Raw genomic sequence first — 11,890 nt, 5'->3', positions numbered from 1 at the left:
ATGCTAACTTTTTCTCCCTTACTACTCTCTTTACATCATCATTCCACCAATCGCTCCTCTTCCCTCCTGCACCCACTTTCCTGTAACCACAAACTTCTGCTGAACACTCTAACACTACATTTTTAAACCTACCCCATACCTCCTCGACCCCATTGCCTATGCTCTCATTAGCCCATCTATCCTCCAATAGCTGTTTATATCTTACCCTAACTGCCTCCTCTTTTAGTTTATAAACCTTCACCTCTCTCTTCCCTGATGCTTCTATTCTCCTTGTATCCCATCTACCTTTTACTCTCAGTGTAGCTACAACTAGAAAGTGATCTGATATATCTGTGGCCCCTCTATAAACATGTACATCCTGAAGTCTACTCAACAGTCTTTTATCTACCAATACATAATCCAACAAACTACTGTCATTTCGCCCTACATCATATCTTGTATACTTATTTATCCTCTTTTTCTTAAAATATGTATTACCTATAACTAAACCCCTTTCTATACAAAGTTCAATCAAAGGGCTCCCATTATCATTTACACCTGGCACCCCAAACTTACCTACCACACCCTCTCTAAAAGTTTCTCCTACTTTAGCATTCAGGTCCCCTATGTACTCCTTGAATTCCTGCACATATTTTTCAGCTGCTTTGTGGTCCGAACTGGCAGCCTCACCATGCCTTATCACACTATGTATGCCACTACGCCTCTTAAATCTCTCAAACCAACCTTTGCTGGCCTTAAATTCACTCACATCATCACTAGTTGAAGGCATTTTTTTAATTAAATCCTCATGCAACTTCCTAGCCTTTTCACTTATGATCACTTGAGAGATGCTATCTCCTGCTATCTGTTTCTCATTTATCCACACCAATAACAGTCTCTCAACATCTTCCATCACTTGCGATCTCTGTTTCGAAAACACAGTTAAACCTTTGGCAAGAACAGCTTCCTTGATTGCCTTTTTGTTGCCCACAATAGTAGCGATGGTTGATTGGGGTTTACTATACAACCTGGCCAGCTCGGAGACACGCACTCCACTTTCATACTTATCAATGGTCTCTTTCTTCATCTCTATAGTAATTCTCACCCTTATTCCTGTAGGGTTGGCACTAGAAGCTTTCCTGGGGCCCATGGTCACTTATTTTGCAGATAAAATCACCAGAAACACTGTAATAATACGAAATGTTCCAATTGTATGCTTGGATGTTACCGCGGAGGCTGGCTGGTAAACAATGCCACCGGCGGAACATGTGAGGCTGGCTAAGGGCGCACATTAGACGCGTCTCGGATGAACAGCATTGAGCGGGTTTTTTAGCGGTATGCGAGGCAAAATCTTGGCGATAAAATGTATCGGTATGCGGATTTAATGTTATGTGATGCCAACGGTATGCGGGGGTCCACTGTACATAGTTTGCATGAAAATCTAGGGTGGCCATGAGCCACCTTTCACCAACCATCATAGCTCCACTCTCATTGGTGACTTATAAGTCACTGAGGTACTGGTGGTGTGTGCAGTGATCACTAGCCGACTCAGGAGAAGCCAACAAGTCTTTTTGGATATAAACAATCATAAAAATCATAATTTCTGGAGTAAAATAAAAAAAACACCCAAATTGGCATCCTGTCGTCTTGATGATCTCAGCAACAACAACAACAACAACAAAAAAAAAGAGATTGAAAAAGATTCCTTTCGAACTTGTAACTGATGCCCTGCTACATAAACAGAGGATGGAAGTTCACGGCTGTCAAAAGTTAATCAAGCCACATTGCAAGGGTATCGTCTCCGCCCGCGGGCAGGAAGGACATAAGTGTCTACTTTGAGGATTGGGAGATCTTGGAGTTCCAGCAGTTTGAGAATGTCATTTCCACATGTGTGGAAATTCTGTTGGACTATGGTATGGGGTAGAATGACAGTACCACTACAATTATTATTATAATAAAAAGATGCGCTAAACCACATGGGCTATACAGCGCTGCAGGGCGGGAAGGAAGCGAGGGTATCAGGTGGCAAAAGGAAGAATTAGTAGGTTACGGAGAACAGTGGGGCAGTAGATAGTGCAGGGGTAGAGGGTAGCAAGAGACTGAGGTAGTAAGGGCTGAAGGGAGTGCGAAAAGTATCATCATCAGAGTTTGTGGAGTAAATCAGTTGTTGTCAAGAAGTCAGTGAGAGTCAGGATTAAAAGAGGGTCCATCAGCAAGAAGGGAAGGTAAAGAGAGAGTAGTAGAGTGGACACTACATTGGAGGTAAATTCTGCGAGCTCGTGGATAGAGAGGGCAGTCCAACAGAATGTGGCTAACCGATACTGGAACCTGACACTTCTCACAGAAAGGAACAGGGTGCCTCTCCATGAGATACCCATGAGTAAGACGAGTGTGGCCAATGCGAAGATGGGAGAGAGTAGTCTCCTAACCCCGACACTGATGACAAGAAGACAGCCAGTTATCTATACCCGGTTTAATAGACTGAAGTTTGTTACCGAGCAGATTAGACCAACGTTGTTGCCAACGGGAGTGAAGGTGGGTAGCGATTACAGCAAAATAGTCTATAAATGGAACACCTCATATGAAACTGGTAGGTCATGTACTGCTGACCGCACAGCAGTGTCTGCCTGTTCATTGCCCTGTACGTCAACATGACCAGGGATCCAACAAAACACAATATCTTTATGCTAGGTAGAGATACGGCATAGCCAAAGTTGGGTACGGAGAACTAGGGGGTAAGGTGTATTAAATTTCTGAATAGCCTGTAAAGTGCTAAGGGAGTCTGAGACAAACACAAATGATAACACAGGCATAGATGCAATATGGATACGTGCTGCAAGAATGGCATATCAGGCAGTTGTTGTTGGCATTTAGAAGTGGGACCAGAATTGGCCCGACGTGGGATGGGCTGGCAATTTGAAAATTGCTGCACCATAGAGGGAGAGGCCGGAAGCATAGTCAAAGGAAGGCAGAGGTCAGACAAATCCAAGGAATCAGTCGAGACCCCCAGTACCTGAAGCTGGTGATGAAACAGCACCAGTAAGAGATACAAGGGCATCAGGAGTGTCCGATGAGTGGTCAGAAAATGAGGCAGGGTCAGAACGGGGTGCGGTACCAGTAAGGGGCCAGGGGGTAGCAGGTTCATGGGCTGGGGCTTCCATGGTTAGGTTACCTCTTTCTTTTTGTTTTTAAGAAAAAAAGAAAGAAAATAAAAATAAAAAAAGAATAAAAAAAAAGGGGAACAAGGAGGAATAGTTCCTAGGAGGAATGAAAGGGCCGGAAATCGCACTCCATGCCCAAGAAGACCTCAACACCGCAAGTAGTGCAGATGTGGCATGGAACCCGTGCCATACCCTACCCTTCATGCCAGCAATCCAGGATAGCAACCTCACATCTGCCGAGCTACCTCGGCAGATGAGAGGGTGGCCGGATATTTGCCACAAAGCATGCCTCCTTTTGCCACCACCCCAGGAATCCAAAAGGCAGCCTCTAGAGATACACATGTCGCCCGAAAGACACCCAAAGCCACCCCACAGGAGACTGGAGAGGGAACAGAACATCCCCAGGCGATCTAGATTCCACGGCAAACTACACCACCACCAAGAACCTCAATGGAATGGGAATGACCCCCGGTACCCTTCCCAATACCTAGGAAGCAGTAGGCCTGTGGGAAGAATCCCAAAGGCCAAAAAGAGGAAGGGAATAAGGGAGGGATGGGGGTGAGGAGGAAAAGAAAAAGGGAGGATGGGATAGGGAAGGGGGGACTGGGGGGTAATTAGGTTTGGTTTGTGGAAGGAGACCAACAGGTCTAATTCCTAAGACCAAGAGCCTCTTCCCCATGCCAGGGAGCCCCCCCTTGAAGAGGAGTACCACTACAAGAATTGAGGTAATGATGTTTTTTGATAGTGACAGGAACAGTATTGATATGTGAAAGAGGAGAAAGATTATGAGTTTGGGTAGCATTTTGGACAGTGATGATGCACATACTGCTCTTGAGAGCATGAAAGGAAATATCTCTACCAACATGGCATACGAGCACTTTGCCAATACCATGCTCGGAAAGATAGGCAATAGAGGAAGTCGGTCACAAAGTATTTAGTCCATTGTGCATTCCGAAACTGAGCATGGAAAGGGAGTGCATGATGTGTTGGTCTTTTCTGAGAAAAGCGAGAAGGTGGCGAAGTATCATCAGGCAATTATTATTGGCGTTTAGGAGTGGGACCGGAGTTGGTCCGACGTGAGATGGGCTGGCAATTCAAACGCACCATACAGGGAGAGGCCAGAAGCATAGTCAAAGGAGAGCAGAGGTCAGACAAATTGAAGGAGTCAGTCGAAACCCTGGTACCTGAAGCGGGTGATGAAACAGCACCAGCAAGAGGTACAATGGCATCAGGACTGTCCGAAGAGTGGTCAAAAACGAAGCAGGGTCAGAACAAGGTGTGGTATCAAGAAGAGGCCCAGTGGTAGCAGGGTCATGGACTGGGTCCTTCATGGTTAGGTTACTTCTTTCTTTTTGTTTTTAAGAAAAAAAGAAAAATAAAAAAAGGGGGAATGAAGCGGCCAGAAATCTCCCTCTGTGCCCAAGAGGACCTCAGCACTGCAAGTAGTGCAGATGTGGCGTGAAACCTGTGGCATACCCTACCCTTCATGTCAGTAAACCAGCAATCCAGGATAGCAACCTCACATCCATTGAGCTACTTCGGTGGACAAAAGAGAGGGCAGCCAGATATCCACCACAAAGCATACCTCTTTTTCCACCACCCCAGGAATCTGAAAGGCAGCCTCCAGAGATACACCCATTGCCTGAAAGACACCCAAAGCCACCCCCCCCCCCCCCGAGAAATCGGAGAGGGATCATGACATCCCCAGGTGATCCAGATTCCATGGCAAACTACACCACCACCAAGAACCTCAATGGAATGGGATAGACCCTGGTACCCTTCCCCCTACCTAGGAACTAGCATGCCTCTGGGAAGAATCCCAAAGTTCAAAAAGAGGAAGGGAATAAGGGAGGGATGGGGAGGAGGAGGAAAGGAAAAAGGGAGGATGGGATAGGGGAGGGGGGATTGGAGGGTAACTAGATTCGGTCTGAGGAAGGAGACCAGCAGGTCTAATTCCTCAAACAAAGAGCCTCTTCACCACGCCAAAGAGCCCCCCTTGAAGAGGTTGGGAGGCTGAAAATTTTCTCTGTTCATTAGTCACATATCCCAGCCCCTCATATTGTGCTTGCTTTCCATTTTGAATTTTCATTAACACAAAAAATAGAAGATTTACTGTAATGCAGACTACTGCATTATTGTAAAAATGGTAATAATATCAGTGCATTTGTGAAAGCCTTTCAAACTCACCAGTTGATGTGTATTAAACATGTGATGTGATTTGTATACTTTTAAACATCAGCAAAAATAAAACATTTCCTCTATTTCGAGCTCAGTTTCAAGGTACTTTTAGTCCATAAACTATTCAATATCAATTCAATTTTTGTAGTACATCTTCAAATGAGACAAAGAAAATGGGAATACAATCATAAATAAATTTGGTTTAAATTGACAACATCACTGTTAAAAAAAAAAAAAAAAAATCTCTCATTATGCACTGCATGCTGCAAGATTTTTGTTTATACTGCACACACTGACGACTCAGACACATTCTCTTCTAGTAGGCCTATCAGCTTTCTTCTGCAAGAATTTTGGTGTAGTATTACGGGAGCAACATTGGCTTGAAAGCCGTAATATTATGGGACCAACAGTGAAATGTTAGCGTTAGACAAATGACATCCCTTCTGGCAAAACTTTCTCTTTTGTATGACTTCTCATGTGACTTTTTAATTGAAATCTTTTAGAAAAGCTTTTCAGACATTCTGAACACTTATATGGCCTATCTTTAGTATGAGTTCTCATGTGATTTACTAAATTGGATTTTCTAGATAATTCTTTCAGACATTCTGAACACTGATATGGCTTCTCTCTAGTATGAATTCTCATGTGTTTTACTAAGCTTGTTTTTTGAGTAAAGACTTTCAGACATTCTGAACACTGATATGGCTTCTCTCCAGTATGAATTCTAATGTGACTTACTAAGCTTGATTTTTCAGTAAAGACTTTCAGACATTCAGAACACTGATATGGTTTCTCTCTAGTATGAGTTCTCATGTGTCTTACTAAATGTGATTTGCGAAGAAAGTGTTTCAAACATTCTGAACACTGAAATGGCTTCTCTCCAGTATGAGTTCTCATGTGAATTATCAATCCTGAATTTTTAGTAAAGCGTTTCAGACATTCTGAACACTGATATGGTTTCTCTCCAGTATGAGTCCTTATGTGGTTTTCTAAATAATCTTTGCAGGAAAAGTCTTTCAGACATTCTGAACACTGAAATGGCTTCTCTCCAGTATGAGTTCTCATGTGAATTATCAATCCTGAATTTTCAGAAAAGCATTTCTGACATTCTGAACACTTATATGGCTTCTCTCCAGTATGAGTTCTCATGTGTCTTACTAAATGTGAATTTACAGAAAAGTCTTTCAGACATTCTGAACACTGATATGGCTTCTCTCCAGTATGAACTCTCATGTGACTTACTAAGCTTGACATTTGAGTAAAGACTTTCAAACATTCTAAACACTGATATGGCTTCTCTCCGGTATGAGTCCTTATGTGGTTTACTAAATTACTTTTGCTGAAAAAGTTTTTTAGACATTCTGAACACTGATATGGCTTCTCCCCAGTATGAGTTCTCATGTGAATTATCAATCCTGAATTTTCAGGAAAGCATTTCTGACATTCTGAACACTGATATGGCTTCTCTCCAGTATGAGTTCTCATGTGTCTTATTAAATGTGAATTTTTTGAAAAGTCTTTCAGACATTCTGAACACTGATATGGCTTCTCTCCAGAATGAGTTCTCATGTGACTTACTAAGCTTGATTTATTAGAAAAGTGTTTCAGATATTCTGAACACTGATATGGCTTCTCTTCAGTGTGAGTTCTCATGTGAATGACTAAATTATATTTTTCAGAAAACTCTTTTAGACACACTGAACACTGAATTGTTTTTTTGCTTATGAAAAACCTGGTCTGATATCCACACTGAGACTGTTCTGAAGATTGTTTGAGTGAGTGTAAATGTTGATCTAATTGGTCTCCTGCATTAACAACTGTACATTGTGTTGCCTCAACACAACACCTGCAGTACTGACAATACAAGTACCACCTTCTTGTACCAGGATGACCTGCAGTACTGACACTACAAGTACCACCTTCTTGTACCAGGATGACCTGCAGTATTGACACTACAAGTACCACCTTCTTGTACCAGGATGGCCTGCAGTACTGACACTACAAGTACCACCTTCTTGTACCAGGATGACCTGCAGTATTGACACTACAAGTGCCACCTTCTTGTACCAGGATGACCTGCAGTATTGACACTTCAAGTACCACCTTTTTGTACCAGGATAACCTGCAGTATTGACACTACAAATACCACCTTCTTGTACCAGAATGACCTCCAGTATTGACACTACAAGTACCACCTTGTACCAGGATGACCTGCAGTACTGACACTACAAGTACCACTTTCTTGTTCCAAGATGACCTTCAGTATTGACACTACAAGTGCCACCTTCTTGTACCACGATGACCTGCAGTTTTGACACTACAAATGCCACCTTCTTGTACCAGGATGACCTGCAGTATTGACACTGCAAATGCCAGCCTCTGGTATCAAGATGACCTGCAAAATAAAATTGAAAATTTATGACCTTTTATTATAATCATTAGAATTAATTATAATTAATATAATTATTATTAAACACACCAGCCATCTCTAACAGAGGTAAAGTGACTCAATAAAGAAGAAACACTTTCTCCATCACTGTCTTACAAGAGGAAGGCTGTTGTTACACTTCGGATGTCCATCCAAACTGTAAATATTCCCACTTATCCTTCAGAGTGCAAACACTGTACTTCACACCACCACTGATCCTTCAGAGTGCAATCACTGTACTTCACACCACCACTGATCCTTCAGAGTGCAGTCACTGTTCTTCCTACCTCCACTCCCTCTTCTGAGTGCAGTCACTGTACAACCTACATCTATCCCTACTTTTGTTTCAAATGTTCTGAAACAAAACTGGGAAATAGTGTGAATGGGCAGGTCCTGAATGGTGGAACATGCAGAAGAGTTTAAAAGTTCATTGTCCTGGCCACCAGAAAAACTCAAAACACAAAAGACTAAGTCTTCATGCTTGCCTATGATTGCTGAGGAGCTGAAACAGTCAGTGTTGAATGTTACTGTCTTTATGATTGCTGAGGCGCTGAAACAGTCAGTGTTGAATGTTACTATGTCTTTATGATTGCTGAGGAGCTGAAACAATCAGTGTTGAATGAAATAATACCTATGATTGCTGAGGTGTCACAGTATTAAAGGCAACAATGTCATTATGATAGCTGAGGAGGTGAAACAGCTAGTAATGCATGCAGTGAATTAAATCTCATAGGAACTTTGACTGCATTTGTAGTTTTGAGAGCAAGAAAGAAAAAAGTTGGCTTAGAATTTAGAGAAGCAATGTGATACTGCATCAACTGCAAATAACTCTGCCATGAAAATAACAGCCAAATCTTTCAAGTGTTTGTCTAACACTTTATTCAGAAAAACAACTGCATATCACACACCAACAGAGGATTCAGAACAACCAGTGAATACAGCAGTACTGTGTAAGTGTAACTGATAATGAACAAGGGAAAGGAAGAACATGGCAATAACAGAGATATGACAGTCAGATAAGTGAGAACATACTTGGATAAGAGTAAAGAGGTTTCTGGGGCATTTATGGATTTGGAAAAGGCATATGACACAGTGGATAGGGAAGGGGCAATGTGCCAGATGTTGTAAATGTATGGAATAGGAGGTAGGTTACTGAAAGCAGTGAAAAGTTTTTAGGAGGATAGTGAGGCTCAGGAGAGGGTATTTAGGAGAGAGGGAGATTACTTCCCAGTAAATGTAGGCCTTAGACAAGGATGTGTGATGTCATCATGGTTGTAAGAGAAGTGAATGCTTGGGTGTTGGCAAGAGGTGTGGGGTTAAAAGATAAAGAATCTAACACAAAGTGGGAGCTATCACAGTTGCTCTTTGCTGATGACACTGCTTTTTGGGAGATTCTGAAAAGAAGTTGTAGAGGTTGGTGGATGAGTGTGGTAGGGTATGTAAAACAAGAAAATAAAAAGTGAATATAGGAAAGAGTAAGGAGATGAATATAACAAAAAAAAATTAGGTATTATAAGATTGGTTGTCAGATTGGAGGGAGTATGGAAGAGGTGAATGTATCCAGATATTTATAAGTGGATGTGTCAACAGATGGGTCTATGAAAAATGAGTGGTGCACTGAGTGGGGAAAAAAAACAAGTGGTGTATTGAGGAGCCTGTGGAGACAAAGAACTTCATCCATGGAGGCACAGAAGGGAATGTATGAGAGTATAGTTATACCAATGCTAGACACAGATATAGACAGATACAGACCTTGACAGCCAAAGCCAGCCAGCCAGCCAGCCGGCCAGTCTGCCGAATACATAAGAACATAATAAAGAAGGAACACTGCAGCAGGCCTACTGGCCCATGCAAGGCAAGTCCCTCCCACCCCCTGGCATAGATCAATTGACCCACCTAGTCAGGTCACATCCTGACTAGGTCAGGTTCAACTCACACCCACCCATACCCACTCATGTATTTATCTAACCTATTTTTACTTTCGTCTTAAAATGGGAGTGTTAATATGACATGACATCAGTGAATCCCTGGTGTTTGCCACACTGTTTGCTCTAGCTGGTGCTCAACTGAACTGGTGCTCTCACAAGGTACTAAGTGGTCCCCGAATTTTTTCATACACTGCACACTGAGTGAGCAGAACCATTCTTTCATGTTGTGGCGGCCTCCTGCCAAACTAGCAGTTAGATTGTTAACCTGCCGGCCTGCAGTACCACGGGTACGTCATCAAACCCAATGTGGGAACTGCTGAGCTGGCCTTAGAGGCAGTATTCGCCAGACCCCCTTACGGTATACATCTACTGGCAGTAGAGAGTATTCACCTGACCATCTTATGGTGTATATCTACTGGCCTTAGAAGATGTGTGTCTACAACAGCTCACTGAGTCTGACGGCCTCAGTCACCCGACGGCCTCATTCAGTGTACTCACAACATAGTGTGTTCTGCACTACTCACTGTGAGTAGAGACCTCATACATAGTGAGATTAGAACAGCTTCACAGCTTGACTTTGCTGGTAACGTCTCCAGCTGACAACGAAAGTTTCCTGCTGGGAACGTGGACTTAGTTTCCTGTTGACTACGACTGGACAGTTTCCTGATGGCAATGGCTGGACTTAGTCGGCTGGCCCCATGACGGTGTTAGTGTCAGACGCTGCAGGGTGTCATGTGGACACGGTGTGTTATAACGCGGAGAAAAGGGTGTCATGCAGACACTGTAGCGAAAGTGTGTAGACTTACATGGAGACAAGGTGTCATGTGGACATGGTAGCAAAGGTGTGTATAATTACACGGAGCCAAGGGTGTCATGTGGACACAGTTGAGAAGGTGTGTTATAACGCTGAGAAAGGTGTCATGTGACACTGTTACAATGGTGTCGTGTGTCATAATTGACATGGGTGTTTGTGATAATGTAGTCAATTATGTGTCAGTTGTGACACAGGTGATATTGTAGTAATGCGATGTCAGTAACGGATAGTCGTGTTTGTGATATGGTGCTTTGTAATGTGATAATTCTAGTCTTGTATCTGATATTGTAATGTGATAATGAAACCAAAGAATACACTTTTATGTTGTCTTTTATAATGCTCTTATTTTATAATTTACCAGTAAAGATTAAAAATACATGTATTTTTGTACTCCCAGACAAATATTCTTATTACAGTTTGGATGATGAGCTAAGAATAATATGGTAATTAACAGGCTACTTGAAACTTTAATCATCCAGACTCTAATACATGTCTAGGCAACTCAGGCCTATCGCACCAAATTTGAAGGAATGAAAAATAAAACATTGATGTTCGTAGTACTGTGCACGTGCATGTAGATCTACGTGTGGACAGTTTAAGAGCTAAAAACACTTCAAATTTTGGAGTTTCCGAACATAATGGAGAGATGTGGTACTTACGGAGCTCAGGGAGACTGTAAACAAACCAGGTGGGGCACGGTGACCATATTAGAAAGTCAGGTGGGAGGAACTGTATAGCGAATTTTGGTCATAATTTGAAATGTCTATAGTATTAGCGGAACGCCATAAAGCTAAACGCCGTAGAGCAGGTCCAACTGTATTTAATGTTTATTTATCGTTAAAATTTGTGCTTTATATTTATTTCTCATTTTTCTCAGTATGTAAAACTTTAGTTCATCTTCAAAAATGCATATTTTGTAAATATTTCTGGGTGTCGGAAATGGATTAATTGGATTTACATTAATTATTATGGGAAATACTAGTTTGGTTTTTGGCCTTTTCAGTTTTAGGCTGACCTTCTGGAACAGATTACGACCAATAGCTGGGAGTCCACTGTATATACGTTACGCATTACAGTGGACCCCCGGTATTCGATGGCATCGGTATTCGATGCATTATATCACAAAAAATTTCCTCGGTATTCGATTGAAAACCCGGTATTCAATATGATTCGTACGAGACGTGTCCACGTGTGGCCTGAACTGCCCCATGTGTGCCAGTGTTTACAAGCCAGCCAGTGTGCGCGCATCTAAGGATACATTCGGTACATTCCATATTACCCACATTATCACTGTGTTTGGTGCTTGTTTCTGCAAAATAAGTCACTATGGGCCACAAGAAAGCTTCTAGTGCCAACCCTTCGAGAAAAAAGTCGCTAATGACTTATGAAATGAAGAATGAGA

The 11,890-nt window shown here is 42.3% G+C and overlaps 1 protein-coding gene across 1 annotated transcript; it reads right to left on the bottom strand.

Moving 5' to 3' along the window:
- Positions 1 to 335: 335 nt before the first annotated feature.
- LOC128690481 (zinc finger protein 84-like) lies at positions 336 to 7,720 on the bottom strand. The gene has a single exon (XM_070082015.1). It carries the CDS (start codon positions 6,969 to 6,971, stop codon positions 5,742 to 5,744), a length of 1,230 nt encoding a protein of 409 aa, XP_069938116.1. The 5' UTR covers positions 6,972 to 7,720; the 3' UTR covers positions 336 to 5,741.
- Positions 7,721 to 11,890: the final 4,170 nt, after the last annotated feature.

The sequence above is a fragment of the Cherax quadricarinatus genome, unplaced genomic scaffold (assembly GCF_038502225.1).
Source record: "Cherax quadricarinatus isolate ZL_2023a unplaced genomic scaffold, ASM3850222v1 Contig5990, whole genome shotgun sequence".
NCBI lineage: Eukaryota > Metazoa > Arthropoda > Malacostraca > Decapoda > Parastacidae > Cherax > Cherax quadricarinatus.
This window is presented reverse-complemented; position numbering and strand designations above follow the sequence as displayed.

Bases quoted from the DNA above. Each gene is read 5' to 3' on its own strand.
- LOC128690481 (XM_070082015.1), bottom strand. From the start codon at position 6,971: ATGAGAACTCACACTGAAGAGAAGCCATATCAGTGTTCAGAATATCTG.